Source organism: Micromys minutus (assembly GCF_963924665.1).
Source record: "Micromys minutus genome assembly, chromosome: 21".
Lineage (NCBI taxonomy): Eukaryota > Metazoa > Chordata > Mammalia > Rodentia > Muridae > Micromys > Micromys minutus.
In genome coordinates, this window is record NC_137956.1 from 7181394 (window position 1) to 7204893 (window position 23500).

A 23500-nucleotide genomic window follows, 5' to 3' on the forward strand; every position below is an offset into this window, starting at 1 on the left:
CAAGGACCCACATTGTAGAAGGAGAGAGCCACATCCCATTAGGTGTTCATAGGCTGTGGTTGAGATGTACAGTTCCCTAACTTAAGTGTAGTAGAAGTTGTTTAAAATGCAGACTAGGGCAGAAGGTAAAGGCAGCATTAACTATTTAACATGATCTGGAAGGTCACGGGGAGCTCTCACAGAGTGGTCTTTCTTGTTCAGGAAAATGGTGATAGGTGAAGAACATTATCTCTGTCGCCAAACTACACCCAGCTCAGACCTTGACCGCCTTCCCCGATTCTGCCTGTCACTAGTGCCATAGAATTTGAGGAGGTACATCAGAATTGCAGTCGGCCAGCTTCCCGAATGGTAGCAGAGGTGAACCTGGTCTTCCGGTAACCTTACTTAGCACGCCATTTCAGCTACTGGAAAGGGGTCATCCTGCTGAAAGCCTGTCACAGCATACTTTCTATTAAAGTGTCTGTGGGGAGTGTCATTGTACTGTGGCACTCGAGAAGGCAAGCCTCACATATTCTCCGCACATCTATTTGTGCCACTAGAGAAAGGCTGAGCCACTTAAGTAGTCTCTGGGGACAGGGCATGATAGGTCAGCTGGAAGCAGTCAGAGCTCTGGGTATATCTGAGGGCTTATCCACTGAAAATGAGACACTACTTTAAAAAACCATCATGAGGTTAGAAATGGCTGTGTACTGGAGTGTTGCTTCTCCACACACTGAAGACATTCCAAGCTTTCTTCCAGGACTGATCATCGGAGGAAGGTTCCCTGTAGCCCTAGGAACTCAAAGCTCATTTATGTATTTAAATGCTAGTTCTTTTTGTTTTAGGAACAAAATATTTTTAATGCTAAGTTCTTCCTACACCTCTGGTAAAAACCAAAATGAAATGAAACAAAGTGAGACAATCCTTTTCACAATGAACCACATCTAATGATGGCTTCCTTACTTCCCTGGACACATCTTTTATATTTTGAGGAACATAACTAAAGATAATTAATAGCTCTTCTAGGTAATATGGGTCCAGAATACTGTATTTGAGAAGCCTCAAAATTTTTCTGCTAAGAATAAGAATGTGCTTAGGTAACTAATTTGTTTCTCAAACTCTATATGTTGATGATATATATTGTCACAATAACACAATTTACATTAAGTTATAAAAATGATAAAGCTATAATTGACCAGACTCTGTACAACCATAGTGCAATATAATGGTTATATTGAAGTCAACTCACAGAATCCAAAATGTGAGTTTGTAGCTTTATGTTTTCTGTTTCAAACTAAAATTCATTAGATGCTACTTCTGCTGAATACAAATCAGTAAAATGATGGAAATTTCTATGTTTTCAGTCATTTCATTAAGCAGAAACACAGAAGTTTTATTCAAAAGAGACAAAAAAGGTTCTTAGAATAAAAGTATGTCGCTCATAGATTTTAATTCATATTCATTAACTGGAAGAGATTATTTTTCTTTATGAGACAATTGTAACTTAGACATAAAATATCTCTTTTCTGTGCAAAGCTTTTGTGATCACGTTTTTCATGCCTTAATAAAAACTCAGATAAGGAAATAGAATGTGGCTCAGGGTGGCTTAGCAATGAATCATCCCAGGCCTCCTTCCGGACCGTGCTACCCACTGAATAAACTGCACTTAATATGTTCAAGTCTCATTCATTTTTCACTGTCTGCAATACCATGAAATATTCAAAGGGCCCTGGTTTAATGAAATAGCTGTTAGGAAAAGCCCCCTTTTCCTGATGAATATTACGATGCAAGAAATGCATTTTAGACCAGCTTCTAAAACTGTAAGCCACATATCCCTGAGGAGAGACAGTAACAAAAAAAGTCCCTCCCCTCCCCCTCTTCATGCCAACTACCAAACTCAAACCAGAGTCAATTCCTAGATGAAGAAAACATCAAATTTTATTTCTACTAATTTTACTCCAAACTGACTGAAGTATCTATGCATTTTAATTCTGTAGAAAAATCCAAGTCTTTTTATATTATGCCTAGTGAGCTAAACTAAAAGAATTAATGTCTACATGGTCATTGTGTGGGGATTTTTGAAATTTCAAGTGCAAAGGTTTGGTGCTTTGGCTCATTCTATATTCAAAGCAGCTTTGTTTGTTTCCCCATAACTCAGCTGACTTACTTTTCTTCCTTTCCCACTAAGTAGGGCTTCCAACCTCTGTGCTATGGTCCTCTAGGCTCGTTTGTCTTAGTACTTGGTCCCTAGCTTTGGTGTGGAGTACCTCAAGATGGGTTCGAACTGAAAAAAGTGGGTCACTGGGGGTGTTTCTGATAACCCTGATCTACTTTCTCTCTGTTCTGTGTTGCCTAACCAGGAATGGAACATGACTACCTCCTGTTTCTCCTACCATGCCTTCCCAACCCTTGTTATAAACAAGCCCTCCCACTCTTAAGTTGCTTCTTATCAGGTATTTGATCACTACAAGAAAACAAGTAATACAGAGACATATTTCCTTATCATTTTTGGCGTACTTTGTGTATAGTAAGATGGCAGTAACATCCTTAGCTCTTCCTGGCAGATTCTGGACATACAACCACAGTTCTGTGATGGAAAATTGAAGCCTCCCAGACACTGCCTACTTTTCTGAGACAATCTCCTATGCATGTAAAACTACTTTGCTAGATCAACTGGTACATGACATCACAGTCTCTACAGGATGCTCTTCACTGTGTGGAGTGGGTTGGAGGTGATGCTCAGGAAATATCTGTATGAATACAGAGCAAGATCATGTAGCAGGTATTGCCGGCATATTTAAAAACACATCAGTTGAGCTCAGTTTCACATAAGACTTTAGGAATCCTTCTAGATCCATTTTGGCTTTAGGATTTATTTTCTAGCATTTGGGATAGAAAGAGAAGAAAGTATGATTGTAATATTGTAGATTTCATTTGAACTCTGGCTCACAAATTTCTAATGAGACATAAAGAGAAAAATTAGTAAATGTGTTTTATATACAGAACAGAAGGGGAGAGAAAGAGGATAAAATAGGAGTGAGAAAAGGGGCAAGACAAAAAAGGGGGGAAGTAAAATGATCTATCAATCTATTAAAAAATATTAATTCAAATAATCCTTTTAGATAAAGCATGTCTTTCAATTTGAAAATAGCCCAAAGAAATTATTAAATTTAAAGCAGTTGACTTTTACTTTCAGTGTAACATTACAGTATATCGAACAGAGACAGAGAATATTGGAGAGATAACCATGAAAAATAAATCTTATTTAAAAAAAGAAGTTGAGATGTCACAATTTACATTTAGGAGGTGTTCAGGACTTGAGAGCACAGAATCTACATCTGGATGTGAAAAATGGAATCCAGCTTACTATTTTTAAGCAAATAAACTCAAGTTTGAATTCTTGTAAAAATAGATCTGTAGACAAACTTTAAGAGTAGGAAGGGGTCTACTTGACATTAAATGCTACCTCTGTACATGGTTCTGAGGGAGCCCATCAGGGAAGGCAACCATGAAGCATTTTGTAAAGGAGGGAGGAGGTGACAGGAGTAGGAGAGAGAAATAAAACTAGAAAGGACAATGCTCTCAGCCAACCTACTCTGAGAGGAAGCTGACCCTCAGTCTCATGGAACTCTGGGATGAGTACGTAGACCAAACATCACCATTGTGAAAATACCTCCTTTCATCTAAGCCACCCACATTCTGTCCTTTTTATTTATAAAGAATGTGGGAAGCTGTGGTATTCTCTGTTAACCCAGACCCTCTATCTTAACCACACTTCATATTCTGAATGCTATTTATGTAACTGTGAGGTTGAGCCTTGACTCGATCATCTCTGTGCCTCTCTCTCAGGCCAAGAGCTACTTACTCTGGGAGCCCTGTGTCTCTATGAACTTCTTGATCAAAGCATCAGTAGTTTGTGTGTAGAGGCTGAGAGCATATCTCAGGGAGTGAAGATCTGGGCTTTTCTCCAGAAAATTCTTCTTCAGGCCATTTCCTCCTGCATGAAAATATTGCTGAGAGAGAGAGAGAGAGAGAGAGAGAGAGAGAGAGAGAGAGAGAGAGAGAGAGAGAGAGAGAGAGAGAGAAAGTTCTATGAGTAAAGGATGTGGAGGAAACATTAAGGGTAAGGATTTATCACTGTAATAGTGAAGCTTAAAAAAAAAATCCCATTATGTGAGTGGTTAGGTAAGTACTTAGACAGTGTGCACTGTTTGTCCAGTGCTAAGTCATTATCAACTACCTGAGGCTCAAGGCAGCTTTCTGGAGGCCTAAGCTGTTTTTCATTTGAAAAGTCAGTTATATAGAGGGGGTCTTGAAGGCACAGTGGTTAGAATCCTTCCGAATGGTAGGCTTCAGGAACCATGATCAACTTGATTATATTTCTGTTTCCAAAGAATAAGGGAACTTGCCAACACTTTATAAAGGTGGTAGACCCTGTTACATATTTTGCAGGTACTTTATTTCCCCCTAATTTTAGACCAGACATTTGTTGCAGTAAATACTAAATAGATAGCTTATCCCATTATTGGCCCCCATGATCTCACTCTGTGAATGCCACTTGTGTGGAGCTGAGCACACATTTTCAGTCCCTACACCACTTGGAACTCCAGGTTGCCTCTAAGAACTCAGGTGCGGTTCACTCCACTGCCCCTATTGCTTCTGTCCCGGGTAGATATGACTGCCTTGGCATGTTTCTTTACCCCACTGCCTGGTACAAACATGACTTCAAAGCCCAGTAGCTTTTCAAGCAGGATTATATATTAAATTCTCAATCCACAAACCCTCTACACAATAAGATTACATACAATGGACAAAGATACAAACTGCCCTTCTATATGAGATAAAAAGACCTATAGAATCCCTTAAAAATATTCATATATTTGTACCTATTGACAATTAAGTTCACCTGGATCTAGATCCTCTTTCTCCAGCTCCATCTTGATTCCTCTCAGAATCTCCTCTTTGCCTCTTGCCTCCACTTCCGCTCCTCAACCTTGCCCTGCCTATCTCTCTCCTGTCCAATCATGTATCACCTTAATATAAATCTACAGGCATCCACTGCTCCTCCCTGTTCATCTTCATATTGTAACTCTGTGCATGTACGGGCCAACCAAAGGAGGCACAGTGCTCCTCAAAAACCTAAGACATCCAGTTTATTTTTCTATGCTCTTGTCACTTAAGAAATTCAATCCATCTCCATATTTACACATGGTAGAGTAGATCTAAGCTTGTTGACTCTCAGTGTTGACGTTGGCATTCTTCATGTTGGTATGCACAGACATCATCTTGAAAGGTAGAATGTGTGGAAGTAGGTGATGGAACTATAGACATTTCTGTTTATACAAGATGTTTATAATATTTCATTGAATTTAGATTGATTATTCTACCCTGGTCTTTCAATACCAACAATGTTAAATTTGGAACCTGAGCTCTCTTTGGTAACTGTGGTCCCCTAGAATCTATAACTGTCAACACTTTCAGTATCTGTAATGTTCTCCAATTTTAACAAAATACTTGAGGATGAGCTCTTAACCACTGAGATATCCTTCTAGCCCCCTGTCATGTACTTTGATTTTACAAGATGCTGAAACATTTTATATATGGATGGTATTTATTGAAGATTAGGAGTCTGAAATTATTTTGAATATTAATGGGTAAAAACTATGTGATTGTTTCTTCAAAGAACACAACAGGACGTTTCAGGATTAAAAACGTTAAATTGAAATACTGAGGGATGAAGGTTCAGCTTCATTCTGCATCTGTATTACTTGAGACAGAGGCCTCTGGAAGCCTGTTTCTATGATGGATGGACCAAACAGCCATCTGAAAAGACGGCTGGAGCCAAGAACAGGAGGGAGCTCTAGAGAGACAAACAGTCTCTGGTAGGTGTTTCTCACATTAGTTCCAGTCTGATCAAATTTGTGTCAAGTGCCAGATGATTATAATAACACGAGGAGCCACAAAAGATAATAAAATGATAGTTTACCATCAGGAAAACTGGGTAAAAATATCCAGTTGACATTCTGTTAGAATATTCCCTTTACATAGTCTTTGAGGTATTTTTAAAAAACATGACTTGGCAAATGACTAATAATATGAATACTTTTGTGTATGAAAATGCAAATGTATTACTTCTGTCTGAGCACAGGTGGTCACTGCTTTCTGTTTTGTACCCGGAACTTCCTTTTATGCCTCTATTTGTACAACTCATTTATTAATTTAGCTTTTCTATTGCTCCCATGCATTTTATTATTGAAAATTTACTGTGAATAGATTACAAAAATTTACTGGTTTGTGTACTAAATAATGAGTTAAAATCATTTTGGACACTTTTTTTTATTACTGCAACATTATGTTGCATTCTAGAAACAACTGTAAGTAGTCACACGAGTGGCTGCTCTTAGGAGGTCAACCACAGTTCTTATTGTGTTATTTGTAAAGCAAAGGCCATGGAGTGGGTCTGAATAACCTCAGTGGTACTATCTATTCTTGCCTACTCACTTGAGAAACATTTACTGTTATAGACTTTCTGTTAGATTCCAAGAATATAATGTAAAACAGGTACTATGTTTTGTTCTGAAGCAGATTACAATTTAAAGGAGAAATACAACCAGCATGTAAAAAAGGTTACCAAGAGTCCATTACAGCTGTAAAAGTTATTTGGGTAGAATTGATGGATTATTAAGAGAAAGGTTTTTCCTTCTGGTCAAAAGAATGGACCCTACTGTGTGGAGATAATGGCATGTCTGCTCCCCTAAGGGTCAGTCAAACAGAGGGGGCCAATCCCTTGATCCAGGGACCATCCCACAGGAAGACTGAGTTTTCTGTATTTGATACTAAAGAGGTGGGAAAAATAATTATTCTTTTAGTAAGATAAGCTCTCCCCAATGCCTGGAATCCCTGCTGTCCATAAGTTTAATAGAGTTGCCATTAGGTTTTGATAGATCTGTCTATCTGAGTTTAGTTCAGAAATTCTTAACTTTGCTTTTTTTCCCCCAGTACTTTAAACTTTTTTTCTTTTCTCCTTATCTAAATTTCTTCTCCCCATCCTTGTGGCTACTTGTCTTCCACATGGCTGACCTTTATGCCCAGCTAACTCAAATGGAGAAGCCTTTTCTTTTTCTTTTCTTTACCTGACTCTCTGAGAAACAAACTGCTAAGGTTTTCAGTTTGCCTGCCATGGGGTTTTTCTTTTAAACTCTAAAATTATCTTTGAGCTTCACAAAAAGATATTTGATAATATACACAACAGAGGAGGGCAAATGACTCCACTGTGGAGGAATTTAATAAAGGTCTCTGAAAGAATTCTGATGGAATGACAGATCTGTTTCTTAGGACTGCTAGTTTTTTATGGTTTTCAGACAAAGTCTCATGTAGTTCAGGATGTGCTTGAACTCAATTCATAGCAAAAGATGCCTTGAACTTCTCATCTTCCCACCTCTTCCCATAGAGCGCTTTGATTACAGGCATGCTAACACCACAGTATGCTTTGCTGTAGATGGAACCCTGGGTTCCATGTGTGCTGGGAAAGTACTCTATCAGCAGAGCCACATTGCCAGCCTTGTGTTGCTATTTTTAACTGCAGTAGCCACTAGATAATCTATTGAGTGAACTAGACACTGGACAACTGTACTACATCACCAGCAGAAACCCTGGAGTTCTCAGCAGGAAACTTAGGGTGCTGAGAGATGTGATTGTTCCCACACTGTGTTCCCCTACAGCATTTAAATATTGTCTTTTTTTCTAATTTCTAAATCATGCTCCTTAGAATAAACGCTTTGTCTTGAGGCTATGGAAGTCCTAGAAAAGCAAAGGGAGGCTACAGGCTCAGAGATATAAGAAGCTTCTCAACATAGTCAAGGGGCTGAGAACATCCACAGTATAGAACAGTTCTGAGGACACAGATGTCCCATAAAATGGGATTTAGGAAAACTGGAAGAATAACCTAACCAGGCTTCATGTGATTGAGAGATTTTTTTAAAGGCTTAGAAGTGTTCATGGAGAAAGGGAACAAGAGCTAGAGTAGCAAACATAAACTTGGGTTTCATCCTTGGACTCTTTATTGGAAGACGTGTTTTTCTGCTCAGGCATTATTTTGTAGATCTAGAGGAATTTGGGCTGCTAGTCATGAAACAAAGATAGAACTATGTTCTGAGTTTGTTCTTGAGTAGAGGCAGGTTCTCCCTGGAGTTTTCAGTGATGATGCCTAACTGACTTCTTCCTTTTGGCAACGAAGTCTCATTAGAAATTCTGTTGAGGGCCCAGAAAGCAGGGTAATTGGAGAGCAGAGTGGATGGGGCAGAAATGATGGCCTTGTTTTTAGAAAGCACTTTATAGGGGATGTTGCAAGACTGGAGTCTTGGAGGGAGGGTAATGCTGTCAGGCAGAAAACAAGCCACACAGGGTGCAAGGAATGGAAACAGCCAGAGAGACAAATGGCACAGCCATTGGCTTCTCAACAAGCGAAGGGAACAATTTCTGTGCTTGTGGAAGTATGGATTCCTGAAATATGCTTCAAGCAAACTTTCACTCATAGTTGGAACCGAGTGACAGCACACCAGAGAAAGAAATCAGGAGGAAAAGGCCACCAGTATAGCATGGACCTTGACGATCCAGAGATGTTTGCATAGTCTTTTTCCTTTGCCAACCCTGAAGGAACAAGAGAGTTTATTTGGCTGAGTCTTGAAGAATACCCGAGCAAGAATGAAAGTCTTACGTCTTAAATACATGCCACTATCCGCAGCCCAGCACACTTCAGTTTTCCTTTCATTATGGTGAATTACATGCCAGAAGGAAATTGCATACGACAGGGAAATTATATACTGGAAGAAAATGTGAAGATGTAAGTTTTCAAAGCTTTTCTGAAGGTTTTCCCCATGTGTGTGGAAGGAGATTCTTTTCCATCGGTTATAAATAAAAGACAAACAGTTGGTTGCTTACTCTTCTCTGACTAGCCACATAAACAAAATCTCTCCAATTTGGCCTTTTAAGAACGTCTATTTATACCAGTATGGATTGAGAAAGATAGTTAAAAAGAAGTCACGGCAAGTTATTTCTTTCTCATTAAGCAAAAGAACATTTGAATTCTCTGTTGAGGGACTGTGAGAAAATTGGTTGTTTACAAGGCATACGGATGTCAGTTGGGTTCCACACTAACGGTGCCTGGCCCTATGCTGGTTGATGCTCTACTAAGCACTTGAGATGACAAAGGAAGAAAGACCATTTGTCAAATATGTCCTTGAAAGTTGGACCAGAGCTCAAGGATTTTATGTGGATGACAATGGTGGCAGCAAAACCAGGGTGTTCTGGAGAGAAGTGTTTTTACCAGATAAAATGGCAGAAGATCATGGATAGACCTCTATTCATGCAACCTCTGGGTTAGCCTAGGATGTTTCTCCTACTGGTCCCCAGTCTCTCTCCTTTCCATGTCGCTCACATCTTTCATTTTCTGCCACTGTACCACCCTCTTGATGATGGCCCTAACCTATGACAAGCTGTCACTCATCTCTGACGTGATCATGAGTGATGCAGCTATGTACATTTTCTGATGATGCTATGCTGAGATGACACTTTCAGGAAGTAATATTTTTGGGTCACAATGAGTCTTGTTTTATAAGGGGACACAGAACGACTTCACTTTCAACTCAGACATGTAATGTCAATCAATCCGAGTTTACATTGCTCCTATATGCCAATTCCCCGTAAAGTCTAGCCCAGCCTTCCAAGCAGTTGAGTCTGGACCCCGTGCTCCTGCTGTATCCTTTTCCATGGTGAATTCCTTTCTTTCTATGTTCATGTTGTGATTTATATGAATATTCCCCCACATAAAATTTCCCATCAATCCCATGATATCCCACATAACCTTCCAGACCACAGCAGCTCTCCCCAAACTCCTGACTCCTCCTGGCTGAGGAGATTTTCTAATTTTAATTTTATTCACATATGACTGTGCCTGTCTCATACATGAAAGGGACACTGGGGCCCTTCAGACTGGAGTTACAGATGTTTATAATTCACCCAATGTGGGTGCTGGGATCTAAACTCAGAATCTCTAGAAGAGACATGTGCTCTTAACCACAGAGCCATCTCGTCAGGCCCCATTCCCACTTTCTGTTCTTGTTCCTCATCTGGCAGTCGAACCACCTGCTCCACCTCTTCCACGGTTGTAACACTGATCTTTGTTTAGTTTTCAATATGCCGCTCTCATTTTTTAATCTGGAGTAGACATTCCTTCAGGGAAGAAACAGCACTGCTTTCCATAGGGGCATCTCTGGGAGAGCTAATGAACCTGGTGGTGTGTGCTCTTACAGGGATGAGGTGCTGTGATAAATAGGAAATCAGAAGGCCAGTGGCCTCGACCCTAAGAAGCCAAACCACTGCCAGGGAAGAGTATCAGACTTCACAGTGACGTCCTCTGAGTAGGTGGAAGGCACTAACAGGAAAGGAAGAAGAAAAGTGCAGACTGTGGGAGAACGCTTTCATGATGGAAAACGTGCCCCGTGTAGCTCCCCTCAGGAGATAGGGAAGTCATGATTGATGAAGAGATCTGTATGTGCCGTGAACCCTTTAGTGAGAAGTCACCTAGTCTCCCATGGAACCGTCAGGCAGCAGTGAGTGGGGCCGTTACATGTGAGTCATTTGCTATCTCCAATTTCTACTTCCAGTGGCTGAGTTTCTGTCTCGGTTTCAGGCGTTTTGACTTGCATGCTTCTCCACAGTCATCCTCTGTCAAAGTCCTCCATTTCCAACTCCTTAAAACTCTGGCTTCACTACTACCAGGATGGAGGTATCTACCCCATGTGACTGGAATAGGAAGAGTAGCGTTGAAAGACCATGTGTTTTATATTGAACACAAGTGGAGATTTTACCCCCTCTACTACCCCAGTTTTCTAAAATGAAAGAAAACAAAGACCTTCAGACCTGGCTGTGGTTTTTTATTTTTTTCTCTTTTTGGAAGAAAATTATACTTCTAAATATAAAATCAGAAAAAAAGTCTTATCTGAATGCTTAATACACCATTCCTTTTATAATCCCAATAAAATCCCCTCGAACCCTTGATCATACACAGTCTGTTTTTACAAATGTATTGGAACATGCAAATGTTTTTTTATAGTCTGTGAAGGAGGGTTTTCCTTTTGGTTCCATGTACTATTTTGGCTGCAAATTCCTATCTTCACAGTTCTTACTTTAAACTGTAACATACATTTGGTGAACTTAAATTGATAACTTATTGTGTAGTCTTAGATATGAGCATTGTCTCCTTTTAATCTGTAGGGTCTGTTAAAGATGCTACTTGATAGATACTCTAAAAATACTTTCCACACATCTTGGTTCCTCTTGTAATGCATCGGATCAGACTTGCTGATCTCAGCAGTGTGCTTCCCTTTCCTGACAAATTGAAATTGAGATGCTTGAAATCTGAGCATTCTGGCCTCAATCTAGTGTTCCTTCTTGCTTTGTGGTTCTTGGCCAACTATGGTCTATTCTTCATCAGACTGTATAAGGGTTTCGGGATGGATACATTTCCTCTCAGCACTCACCCCTTTTCTCTCAGACCCTAGAAATGTCTCCTCTCCTAGTTTCCTCTCTTCTTCTGTTCCTAAATCCTCTGGCATCCCTCCTTGTAAATGTGTTATCACAGACAACCAGCGAGAACTCATTCACTATCCTTTCTGCATTCCCCTGGACTTTGACCAAGTTCTTCTGTTTCTTGATTGTTATTTCTGTTCTTAATGCAAAGACCCTTGGTCTCCACTTAGTTATTTAGTACTCAGAGTTCTTTCTATGTACAGTGAGCTCTTGGGTAATGCCTTTTGAATCACAATGCTGCAGACTAAGGTGGGTTATTTTATTCTTCCCATAAGCAGCCGAATTCTAAATAATGTACAGACTATGTAAAGTCTGAACACTGTGCAATGATAAAGAAAACTATGCCTTGAAGTTGTCACTAAAAATTGGATAATGGAGCAGAATATAGCATAGGATTTCAGAGACTTGTACTGTCTTTCAAAACCCATGCTCAGCTCTCTGGCTGTATCTTGAATACAAATAATGGTGTTATGCAGGTCTGGAGAAGAGGAAAATAGGAATTTTTTTAGTCTAACTTGCAGGATGTTTATGAGAATCAGATGAGAGAAAGGTTTGACAAATGCCACCACCAGTTCTGTTTGTCTTCTACAAACTCCTCAGCAATCTCAACATCCCCTTCCTATTCCCAGCCTCCTGGACTAAATCTATCTAATGAAGAATGAAGGAGCATCCATCCCTTCAGTAGCCTTTGGGGGTCAGCTGGGTCGCACAGCACCTGCTAGTTTGCTTTAAGAACATCTTTCTCCCAAGGATCAGAGTTCTCTGACTGGGCTCTAGACAGTCATAGAAGCATTAATACTTGGAGTTATAGCTTGTGAAAGCTAATGACAGAATCCAGGTAAAAACTTGGGAGGACAGGTAGATCACTGGGTCAGGAGAATGTCCTAGCAGACATAGTGGGCTTAACAAAAAGTTCCTGTTGGAACTGCATGAGAGAAATTAGGGATGAGGGGAACTGGGAGCCACAGTCCCCGAAGGACTAGAGTCTGACTCCAGTCCTGGAGAGTGATGATTTAGGAACAGCTAACAGACTCATGGGCAACAAGTAGGAGTTGTTCCCAAAGAACCTACAAGTGCCATGTGGCTAAGACTGAATTCTGCATTTACACCAATCATAGATCTAGACTCTCTGAGGCATTGAGATATAGCCATGAGGGATTCATTTGAGGATAAAGATTATCTGACAGTTTGGGAAGAATTCAACCTGCAACGGGTTGGACATGTGGTCCCAGCCAGGATAATTAGAGGATGATTAGGTTAGAGGCAAGAATCAGGTTGATCAATACATTGATTGACACTCCATATTTCTATAGGACACACTGAATTCTTTTCACCCCAAAGCATGAATTGTTCTTATAAAATCCACGAGGGGATGAACACGAATTCTAAAATTTTATTTTTCTTTCAGAATATATTCTAGTGTGTCTCCTCCTTTCTAGCACTAATTTCATATACATCACCAAGAGAACCCCCATGACTCTACATATCAGACAATTCTTACTCGAATTTTTGAAAACTTTCGGGAAAAATTAGTTTTGATTTTCTGTATTGGTTGTCATTTTATAACACCCAGTGGGGTGGAGGTAGCACAGGACTCAGGACAATGATGTAGATGAAGTGGCCAGGGCAGCATCTCTTCATTATCCTAGGTATGAATGAAGATTGATGTCTCTTTCAATGAGAAGCAGAATGGGTAGACACAATTTACACACACACACACACACACACACACACACACACACACACACACACACAGAGAGAATTATTTAGAAAGAAAGTACTTTTAAGTCACATTGAGACCCATATCCATTTGACTTTTGTTATAGTATGTCTTGTCAGTCCTTTGCTATGTGAGATTAATGCTTGGAGTATAAGACTTCTGGGTTTTCAGTGAAATTCAAAATGAAATTTTATTGTATTACTAATGGAGAGTAGGAGGTTGGTGTTTTAAAAAATTATTTCCATAAGTATTGAAATCTTAAATACAAATTATGCTAACTTAAAATCCTCCTGAACCTTCTGTTTTACTGAAAACAGAAGTGGAGGAGAGGAGGGAGTACATGTCTTTCTCAGAGAACATATGTGATGATATAAGTTTCCTTCACATTTTCTGGAGAGACTCAGAGCAAGAAGTAGAAAATAAGAGTGTGCTGTGGATGAAGTAAGGGAGATGAATGAACTGGAGCTAGCAAATATCTGGAATATATCTCCTGATCATAACTGGGACAGTTGCAAAGTAAAGACTTTAGCATAAAGAGATGGAGGTGTCCCTAATGGATAACCAGGGACACCGTGTCCTACCTTTATAGTGGCCAGGACCACCTCCATTGTTGCACATTGTCTTGGTGTCAGACCTTTGGCATCTTCTCGTATCATGTGCTCCTGGAAGACAGGTTACAAATTGCTCAGAAAATGGCAGGCACATTTATTTAGGTCCCCTCAAACAGAATCTCCATGGTTCCCATTTTCTATTTAAAGTATTTTCTTCAGGGGTTGGAGAGGTACCTCAGCAGTTAAGGGTGCTCACTGTTCTAGCAGAGGACCTGGGTTCTGTTTCCAGCACTAACATGCCAGTTCACAACCATCTAACTCCAGTTCCAGCGGATCTTGTGCCCTCCTCTGGCCTCTGCAGGTATTGTATGCACATGATGCCCATATACATGAAGGGATAATGCTCATACATATAAAAATAAATCTTGGTCATTTTTTCATATTTTTGATAAATGCCCATTTGTCAAAGGAGAGCTAAGCTGCCTAATTAAAAAATGAAAGTCTGGAAGAGGCATATCATTATTTACATTTCAAATTAAAGTGAAGTAAAAAGATAGTATATCCTAAAACTTGTGTCTCAAAGGCTTTTTGCTTTAATCCCTTGATTTATGCTCTGTCCCACTGAAGAGTTCAGGACATCAAGGAGATTAAGGAGGCCAAGTTCAGCCTCCTAATTACCACTGCGTGCTTTAAGTATAATGTTCCAGTTGATGCTCTTTCCCAGATCCTCGTGGTGTTCGTCCCTTACTGGGAAGAGCCTCAAAGAATAAATCGAATTAGGCTGGGGATCTTTTCAGTCTTTTTTCGTCATTTTAACACTGTAGGGCTGATTTAATAACTAGATTTTCCTAATTGTTCACTGTGATATGTCTTAAGTCATCATTCAAAGATTACTTATGAAAAGATGGTAGAAAGTTAGAGAAAATAACACTTCGAAAATTTTGTAAAAGGAAAATTGACATACCTGTCAATGCTTGCTCTTACTAATATTTTAAAAATGGGTTTTAATACGTTATATATAGTGTTTCTACAAAGCTGTAATTGTTGCCAGCAATAACTCATTCCAATAAAGGTGTCTCTGGTTGTCGAAGTAGGAGGTCTGTGATTAACCTACAATTCCAGGTGTATCTTATTAAGTGATTTAGATGTTGGGTCAATCAAAAAATATTTAGAGACACTTAATTTTATTTTTATGTCAAATAAATGTGATCCTATTAAATAGCAATGGCAACCTTACATAATACATATAAATTGTAAAGTCTCTGTGTGTGAAGTAAAAAAGCATATGTCTGGTTGCTCAGGAAACACCTAGTAGTTTAATTTTCAATCATATAGACCAGATTAAAAGAACTAAATATCAAGAAAAATTGAACTGGAGAACTAATACAGAAAATCAGTAAATATAGAAAAATAATTATTTCCTGGTTTTTCTTGATTCTGGGTTCTTTTAAAGGAGATACTTACCTATCTATATTCATCTATCCTTAAAAATTATGAATTCTGAAATCAGTACATTTTTCCACTAACATCACTCCAGCTAGATCCACATTCAAACTAACATCTTAAAAATAAAAGTAGCAAAAAAAGTAGCTTAATTTTCTAAAAAAAAAAAAAAAAAAAAAAAAAAAAGGAAATAATACCAGAATAACATGAGTGATTAGCTTTGTTATGTGGGAATTCTTATTATCTGCAGTTTTGTTGTTTTGCATAAGATTGTAGAGGATTTTATAGAAAGGTCCAATAACAGCAGTATGACATCTCTCATTGCTACAACCCTCTGCATTACCTCAATGTTGATGTAATGAGTTTTCCTTCGGTCATTAAGTCTATTCACCACTGTGTACCTACTGAGGCACTAGCCTGTTATCTTTTCTGTGCATCCTTATTCTTCCCACCCAGAAGGCATAGTCTTTCTGGGGATCCAATCTGCATTGTAAAGTACTAAAGGGTCAGTGTGCGAGTTAAGTCCCTGACCCATACTATTTCTTAGGCTAAAGCAACATTCTCTCAGAGCCAGTGATAAATCCAGGCATCAGTAGACTTGATTAGAATTCTTGACCCAGAGTTGGGAAGTGCCAGATCTGGCTTGGCTTTAGTAGGGACAGAATGACATGGTTCCTGCCCCTGGGACAGTGCCAGCAGGCATGGCCCCCTTGAATGTCCGCTGATGTGGGCAGAAGGCTTGTTTGTATAATAATCCTGGTAATCAGGGACAACAAAGGTGTGGCAAATTGGGACCTTCAGGACAGCCCTGAAGGCTCTGGAAAAGAACTCTAAAAATAGGGTTCAAAAATATATAATTTCTCAAAAAATAAGAATGCAATATGGAATTATATGAGGGGCCTCACAAATCTAAAGGAACAAAAGCAGCTGTGTTGTGAGCCAACTTGTCAGAAAGATACTAAGGATGGAGATGAGAGACTTAGAGAGTAGTGATGGTGGGAGATCCCATTCTGCTAAGTTTTTTGTTTATACTTTCAAAGGCAGACAGATTCCTGAGTTCAGGATTGGCCTTGAGCAGAGTCCAGGTGTGGTAGAAATGGTAATTTCAGTTTGACACCTCACCTCGATAGTTTTGTGGTGCTTAACAGAGGAAGACAGATCTCTGAATTATTTTGCAATGTTAAAAGAAGATATAAGAATTAAGGGACTGGGTTATAGGATGCTAATTTATAGGGTAATCAAAAGGGAACCTGAAGTAAATTACTGGATTAATAAGTAAAACAAAAGACTGGGCTTATGATCTACAAGAGTTGAGCTATCCAGAGAATATTCTTAGAATAGAGAAAGAACTGCTTAGAGAACTGTCTCCAGCAGAGAATATAGAGTGAACTCTCAGGAGATCTCTAGAAAAAGCAGAGCAGAGCAAAGGCAGTTTGGAGAGCTGTCTTGAGCAGAACACAGGCTGTCAGTTTGGACCCATGACTTGATTTTGAGTCATTTGTTTCACTGCTCCCAGACACCCCTTCCTCAGAACCCCTCTCCAAGCTGAGGCTGGTCTTTGGGAGGGAAGGAGCTTTTTCTTTATGCTGTTGGTTATGTTTCGTTTTGTACAAGATCTGAGACTCATCTCTAGCATCCTTTGAGGGCATGCTCAGGTGATCCATCAAACAGGTCAAGTGCGCCGCTGAGAGATGGTGAGGTACAGGGCCTCAGGACACCGTTAGAACCGCCTCTCAAGCAGCCCTGGGAAGCAGAGTCAGCTTGGTTCCTCTGATCTCAGGAAACACTAGCTGTTCTTCCTGTTACTTGAAGGCAACAGAGCCAATACAACATTCTACTTGGAAAACAGCAACTGGGTAAGAGAGTGTGTCCAAAATACATCAAAGTTGGACCCACTGTTAGGGCACCCATTTCTTTGGTAATGGGATTTAAACTGTTTCATTTTCATGGTTTTATATGAGAAGCTTCCGCCCATTATCAGTCTGTTCTTCAAGTTAGGGTTCTGAAATCCCAGTGTGGTAAATAAAATTGATAAAGAGACAAAGAGCCAAGATTCCAAGCAACAGTAGTATTGGCATCTACTTTCCATATTCCATCTCAACCATCCACAGCACTGAGTACTCGAGGGAAGCAATTTTAGGTGATGCTAATTTTTTTAAAAGATGTAATGCAGATGATATTAGTATACTGAAACTTAATCATATGTCCTATGCAAGTAAATAATCATTCAAGCTGTTTATCTTTTCTTGACTTTGTGATATAAAACAATGCCCGTGATACCTCTGAGGTGATGTGGTAAGTGGCGTGGTGCTCACCATAACTCTAAGCATCAATACAACACTGCATTTATAAATCGGAAAGCTAAGTGTTTAGCAACAGAGTTTAGGAAAAAATAAAACTCACCTTCCGTGCCTGGATCACATCCTTGAACTATATTCTCATAGGTTGGAACAGAAGAGGAGCAACATATATTTTAACGAGAGAAGTTTGTGTTCTACACCTTATTCAAAGGCGTGGGAATCCCGAGCAATAATGAGGAGCAAGATTATTTTGTACATAGATTTTCACTTGTAATAGAGCGGTGAACATGTTTGGGAGTTGAGTGTCCTTTTTGGTGAGTTTAATTTTCCTTTATTGTATTTCCTGACTCCAAGACCTTTCCAGGTTTCACTGGCTCTAGGCAGTATTCATTTTGCCTTTATTCAAAGCATGTTCAGTATATAATAAAACAAACATGTCATAGTGCTTGCTTCCAAATTCTTGAAAACAAATTACTTAGTTGTACTTTGAGTATTTCCCTGTCTGTCTGTGTGTGTACCACATGTGCGGTGCTCATAAGGGCCAGAAGAGGGCATCAGATCCCCTGGAACTGGCGTTACACCTAAGCATGCTGGGAATTGAATCCAGATCCTCTGCATGTAATACTCCTAACTACAGAGTGGTCTCTATAGCCCTCAAAGTTAGAAACTCCTAAAGCAAATGTATGGCCCTAAAAGAGCACATTTTCATCCTGAGTGCGAGGTGCTGTTCCTAGCAGGAGAGCAGCATCTGCAGAGCCAGAGTCAGGTCATTGTCACTTAAGCCAACCAGGTTCCTCAAGCTTCTTACCTTCAGTTTGGATAACTGTCCAAGATCTTTGGCTGCAGTGAAGATCATCTGAGGTCCCTGGACACAGAGGGAAAAAGAAAAGGAGGACGGGGTCAGTACGTCTTCAGTAGTAGAGTTCAAGATCAAAGCAGTCTTTATCTCCATTGTGAGAGTTTGAGTTTCCTTTCAGGTGTGCACAATGGATCTTCTCTGAAGATGGAATAGAGATTATAGGACAAAGCTGGCATCGCTGCCCCAGTCCTGGAAGTGCTAAGTCTGGGCTATAGAACCAGATGCAGTGTGGGTAATCAGTCTAATAAAGCATAAGGGCCAAACTTTGTTTTCTACAGTCACTCTCTTCTCTCTACTCTCCAAAACTAATGCGTGTAAAATCTTAAGACACAAGGCTGAAGAAGGTAGGGATGTTCTTCCTGAAATGGTGTGGCATCTATCAGAGATTTCTCCAACTCCTCTTGTAGTAGGAGACTGCCCCAGAACATCAGGATCCTGGAAAAAAAACAAGCAAGCAAACCAACCAAACAACCAAACCACCACCTCTGGAAATTACTGGATAAGCCATGCAGAGCACTCCTAAATGAAACAGCAGGGGCAGGTCCACCACTCCATGTGACTGCAAAGCTACCAAGTTTGGCCCTAATCCAGAAACTAACGGTGGAAAGTATAACACAAGCTGAAGCAATTTTTCACCAAAGAACCATTAAAAATAACTGTGGGCCAGGGAGACGATTCCGCATGTAAAGGCAGTTGTCATCATGCCTGATGACCCAAGTGTGATCTCCACGAACCCACATAATGGAGGCGAGAACCGATTCTCACAGGGTGCCATAGAACACCCTTGGTGGGTACATAGGTACACCCCTACCCCAACACACAGGTGTAAATTAATAAATGTTTTTTAAAATGTTAGTTTAAGAGATCACCTGGAGAGGTTGAGGTGTAAGGGATGACTGCCTTGGGGATGGTTAAAATGCAAAATGAACGCATACTTCTGATAGTCCTGTCTCTGCCTCCACAGAACTAGAATTACAGGTGTCCCCCTCTGCACCTGCGTTTATGTGGTACTAGGGATGGAGCGCAGGGCTTTGTGTACACTTGACAAGTATACTTAACTCTGTTGTATACCAACAGTCACTTCTTCAGACCCACTGACTTAATTTTTTTAAGAGATGAAGTTTTGAATGACAATTAAATATAAACTTAGATAGTGACTTTCATTTTAAAATGGATTTTAAGCCATTTCACATTGTCTAATCAACCATTTGTTAAACATTTTTACACCAAGAAAAAATTTCTCCAAATGGATTAATTCATATTCCTCTGTACCAAAACTACTCATTTTAATAGAAGACAATGGAAAAGGAAGCTGTGTGTGAGGACACCACGCTGTAGGTACGTACTGTTTGGTCTGTCAGTGGAGGGAGGACAATCTGTTTCTCTATCTTGTTAAGAACTAATTTCCAGAGCTCCTTCAGAACTCGCTTCAGGACTGTTTTCTCACAGATTTTTGCAGAAAGACTTAATCTGAAACAAGATTAAATGTACATTTACTTCCGAGTCTCACTCATGTATCAGATTACAAGGCTGATCAGATATCAACATTCACCACTGAAACTGGAATTCTTCCACAGGCCCCTTACAATGTTCAATGACTAGGTCTCATTTATGGGAGATATGTATATATAACACTATATTATACATATAATTATGGAAAAGATATAATATATATATGTTCATCTGTATATTACCTGCGTTAGAAAATGAAATCAGAGGAAAATAGTTACATCTGATTTTCTATGAGCAAAAATTTTGCCTTTAACTGGTAAATAAAATACCACTGTGTGTGCCATATGTGTGCCACATTTTTCTTCCATTCGTATGCTGCTGGGCACCTGGGCTGATTGTATAACTTGGATGGAGCTAGAAAAATATGGATATGTATATGTCCCCCTGGCATGTTGACAGAAATCTTTCAGACATGTGGCTGGGAGTGGCATAGCTGGACTATACGCAACTCTACTTTATTTACATACACATACATATACATACACATATACTTTCTATACTGGTTTATAGTGGCTGGATAGTTTGTGCCCCCACCATCAATATGTAAGTAATGGCTCCCTTTTCCTACATCCCCAGCAGGGTTTATTACTGTCATTCCTGGCCCATGGACCAATATGATAATTTGACACAGATGTCTTTCAGTTCTTCCAGATCACAGCTTACTAACACAAACAGGCAAATTGTGTCTTTCTAGCTTTCCTCATCTGAGATAAGGGGTGACATTTTCTGGTGTTCATGTACTGCTACACACCCTTGTCTTTATAAGATACTTCTGCATGCATTTTTCATCTAATTATGCTTTCAAAATGAAGTATAGACTCAGACATTCAGAGGTGTGTCCAAATCAGGGCAGCTAGTGAGTGAGAGAGTCAGGGTGGTTTTCCTAAGCCAAGTGCATCTTTCAGCATCATGTGCTATCCGTCATGGAAGTCTTTGTACATAAAGGCCCAGAGAAGATGGAGACAGCAATACAAATATCTACAATATATGATTCTGGGCTCAATGACAATCTTAGTGGCAGTGCTTTGACCCTAACCACAAGGGCCGATGGAGTGCATACATTTTACCATCATCCCCTGACTTCCATAGTGCTTTTGGCTCGGAAATAATAACACTGGTGCTATGTTATTATAGGCAGAACTAAGTATGTTTCCACACTAGAAGACGTGGATGGTGAAAAATAAATGATATTTAAGTAATCAAAATTGATATCAACAGGGACATTGCTAAGATATACATTCTTCTAGAATTCCTAGAGTATTCCTCTTAGCTTTATTTTATATAGACCCAATGTACTAGCAAAGAAGCACCTCCGGGTGAGATTGGAGGCTGGTGTGGGGGGCTGTATCTCCAGCCAGTCAGAAACGGACATCTGGACAGTGAAAAACTCGGCACACAGGCCTCAACAGCTTCCAAGACATTTGGAGCACAGCCGGAGCCCGTTTTGCTGCAGATTTAGAATTTTTAGCCTCGGAAGGTCTAGACTGAAGAACAGATGCTGTTGTGTGTGGTTATCTCCCAGGATGAGCACTCTAACTTATCCTGGATGGATTAGAACCAAGGAAAAGTGAATGAAACCAGTGGCTCGCTTGTAGCTCTTCGTAGGTTTCTGCTAATTGGAAAAAGAGCATATGGCTCATTTTAGGTAGTACCTGGTTCTCAGGGAGAAAGTGAAATGTTTTATTTGCTGAGGCATAGTCTAATATAATGTGATTTCTACGGGGATTTTCTCGGAATGACCTTGAAGACTTTCTGGTACTTGCTCTTTGCTTTTCATAATAGAAACCATAGGAGGGATCCAGTAGCTGCTCTCTCATTGCCGCCACAGTCATAACACAGAATTTTCAGCCTGAACTACTTAGACTGTCTGTATGTAGAACCAATTAAGTAGATCGTTTTCAAGCACTGCATGTATCAGCAGCAACTGGAATTCATCATTATGTAGTTGATCTTATTTTTCATGAAAAGTTCCCCAGTCAAGTTTTTCTATGTCTGTGTGTCTGTCCCATCAGTATTCATTTAGGTCCTAGCCACCTTTAAAATGCCCAGCTCAAATGAAATTCACACTCTCTGACAAGACCCTTACTATGTATATTTATATACCTTTTTTAAAATTTCTTCTCCAAAATTGTCAGTGCCTTGAAAACAGAATCAGTGTTGTGCTCTGAACTATCTCCTCTGTCTTAGTTAATTACTGTGTGACGAAACACCATGACCAAAGCGACTTGAGGAGGAAAGGGTTTATTTGTTTTTTACTTCTGCATTACAGTTCCTCATTAAAGGAGGCCAGGACAGGAACTCAAACAGGACAGGAACCTGGAGGCAGGAGCCGATGCAGGGGTCATGGAAGGGTGCACTTTAGTCGCTTTAGTGCACTACCCAGGGTTTGCTCAGCCTGCCTTCTTATAGAACCCAGGACCACCATTCTTAGGATGACACCACTCACAATGGGTTACTCCCATCTATCAGTCACTAATTAAGAAAATGTTCTATGGGCTTCCCCATAGCCCAGCCTTTTGGAGGAATTTTCTTAATTGAGGTTCTCTACTTGTGTCAAGTTGACATAAAACTACCTGGTACATCCTCTAGCTAGTGGCTTTACAATTACACAATTGAATTGGGCACAGAGAACATTTTCAGCTTTCTGTATCTCATACAACCATCTCTGTCTTAAATACTGTTAAATGTCTTCCATGTATTTTGAAAGGTTGTAACTCTTTTCTAACTTTGTCCACAATCTCATTTTGCTATGGATAGTAAGGAATGCCACGCAGATGATTTAACCCATAATTACAAGTGAACTATGTAGAATAGGGGCCAGAAAGGGAGCTCAGGGGTTAAGCTAACTGGTGGCTCTTCTAGAAGACACTGGTTTGATTTCCATCCCCCCCCCCCACAGTAGGTCTATAACAACTGTCTATAATGTCAGTTCCAGGAAATCTGATGCTGCTTTCTAGCTTCCATGGACTTTGCAGGTGCAAGGTACATATACATACAAATACTCATAAACAGAAGATATTTTTGAAAGAACGTAAACTTATCTATATGTATTAAAAATAAGAGTGAACTCTCTTTCTCTATTCCCGTATTTTCTAATTGGTAATATATCCAGACATTACACTGCTAGCTACTGAGAGGTAATTTTGGTTACAGAGTATATAAAGCAGGGGCTTTAGTAGAGAAAAATGGTGACTGGAACCATTGATTGGCATTCTGCAAAGGAATTCCACACATGATGAATGAGAGAGTCAGGACTGTCCAATCCTGTTATTTATAACCTCTGTTCTGTATGCCAGAACCCAATGCTGGTGTCTGTAGAGATGAGCTCTCTATTGACAGAGAAGCGTTGTATAGTCAGATAGATTCCAACAGGACATTTAGTGGGTAATGTAATAAAATTCTCACTAAGAAACTTGGTGATATGAAGAAACACTATTTCCCCCTTCCTTTATCATCTCCATTTGGTTGTTTTCTTTTTCTCCCATATATCCTCTGCCTACCTACCTCCTTGCTGACCATCTGTCTATCCTCCACAATATTTTTACCT

At 39.8% G+C, this 23500-nt stretch overlaps 1 protein-coding gene across 1 annotated transcript in view; it reads right to left on the reverse strand.

Moving 5' to 3' along the window:
* UNC13C (unc-13 homolog C) overlaps window positions 1-23500 on the reverse strand; it is a gene marked incomplete at both ends in the record, with an annotated part of 411981 nt that overhangs the window by 30876 nt on the left and 357605 nt on the right. Inside the window, 4 exons of the mRNA XM_080934341.1 lie at window positions 3845-3992; window positions 13870-13950; window positions 18391-18447; window positions 19788-19911. Of these exons, the coding sequence (XP_080790467.1) occupies window positions 3845-3992; window positions 13870-13950; window positions 18391-18447; window positions 19788-19911 (410 nt within the window). The remainder of the gene's footprint in view (window positions 1-3844; window positions 3993-13869; window positions 13951-18390; window positions 18448-19787; window positions 19912-23500) is intronic.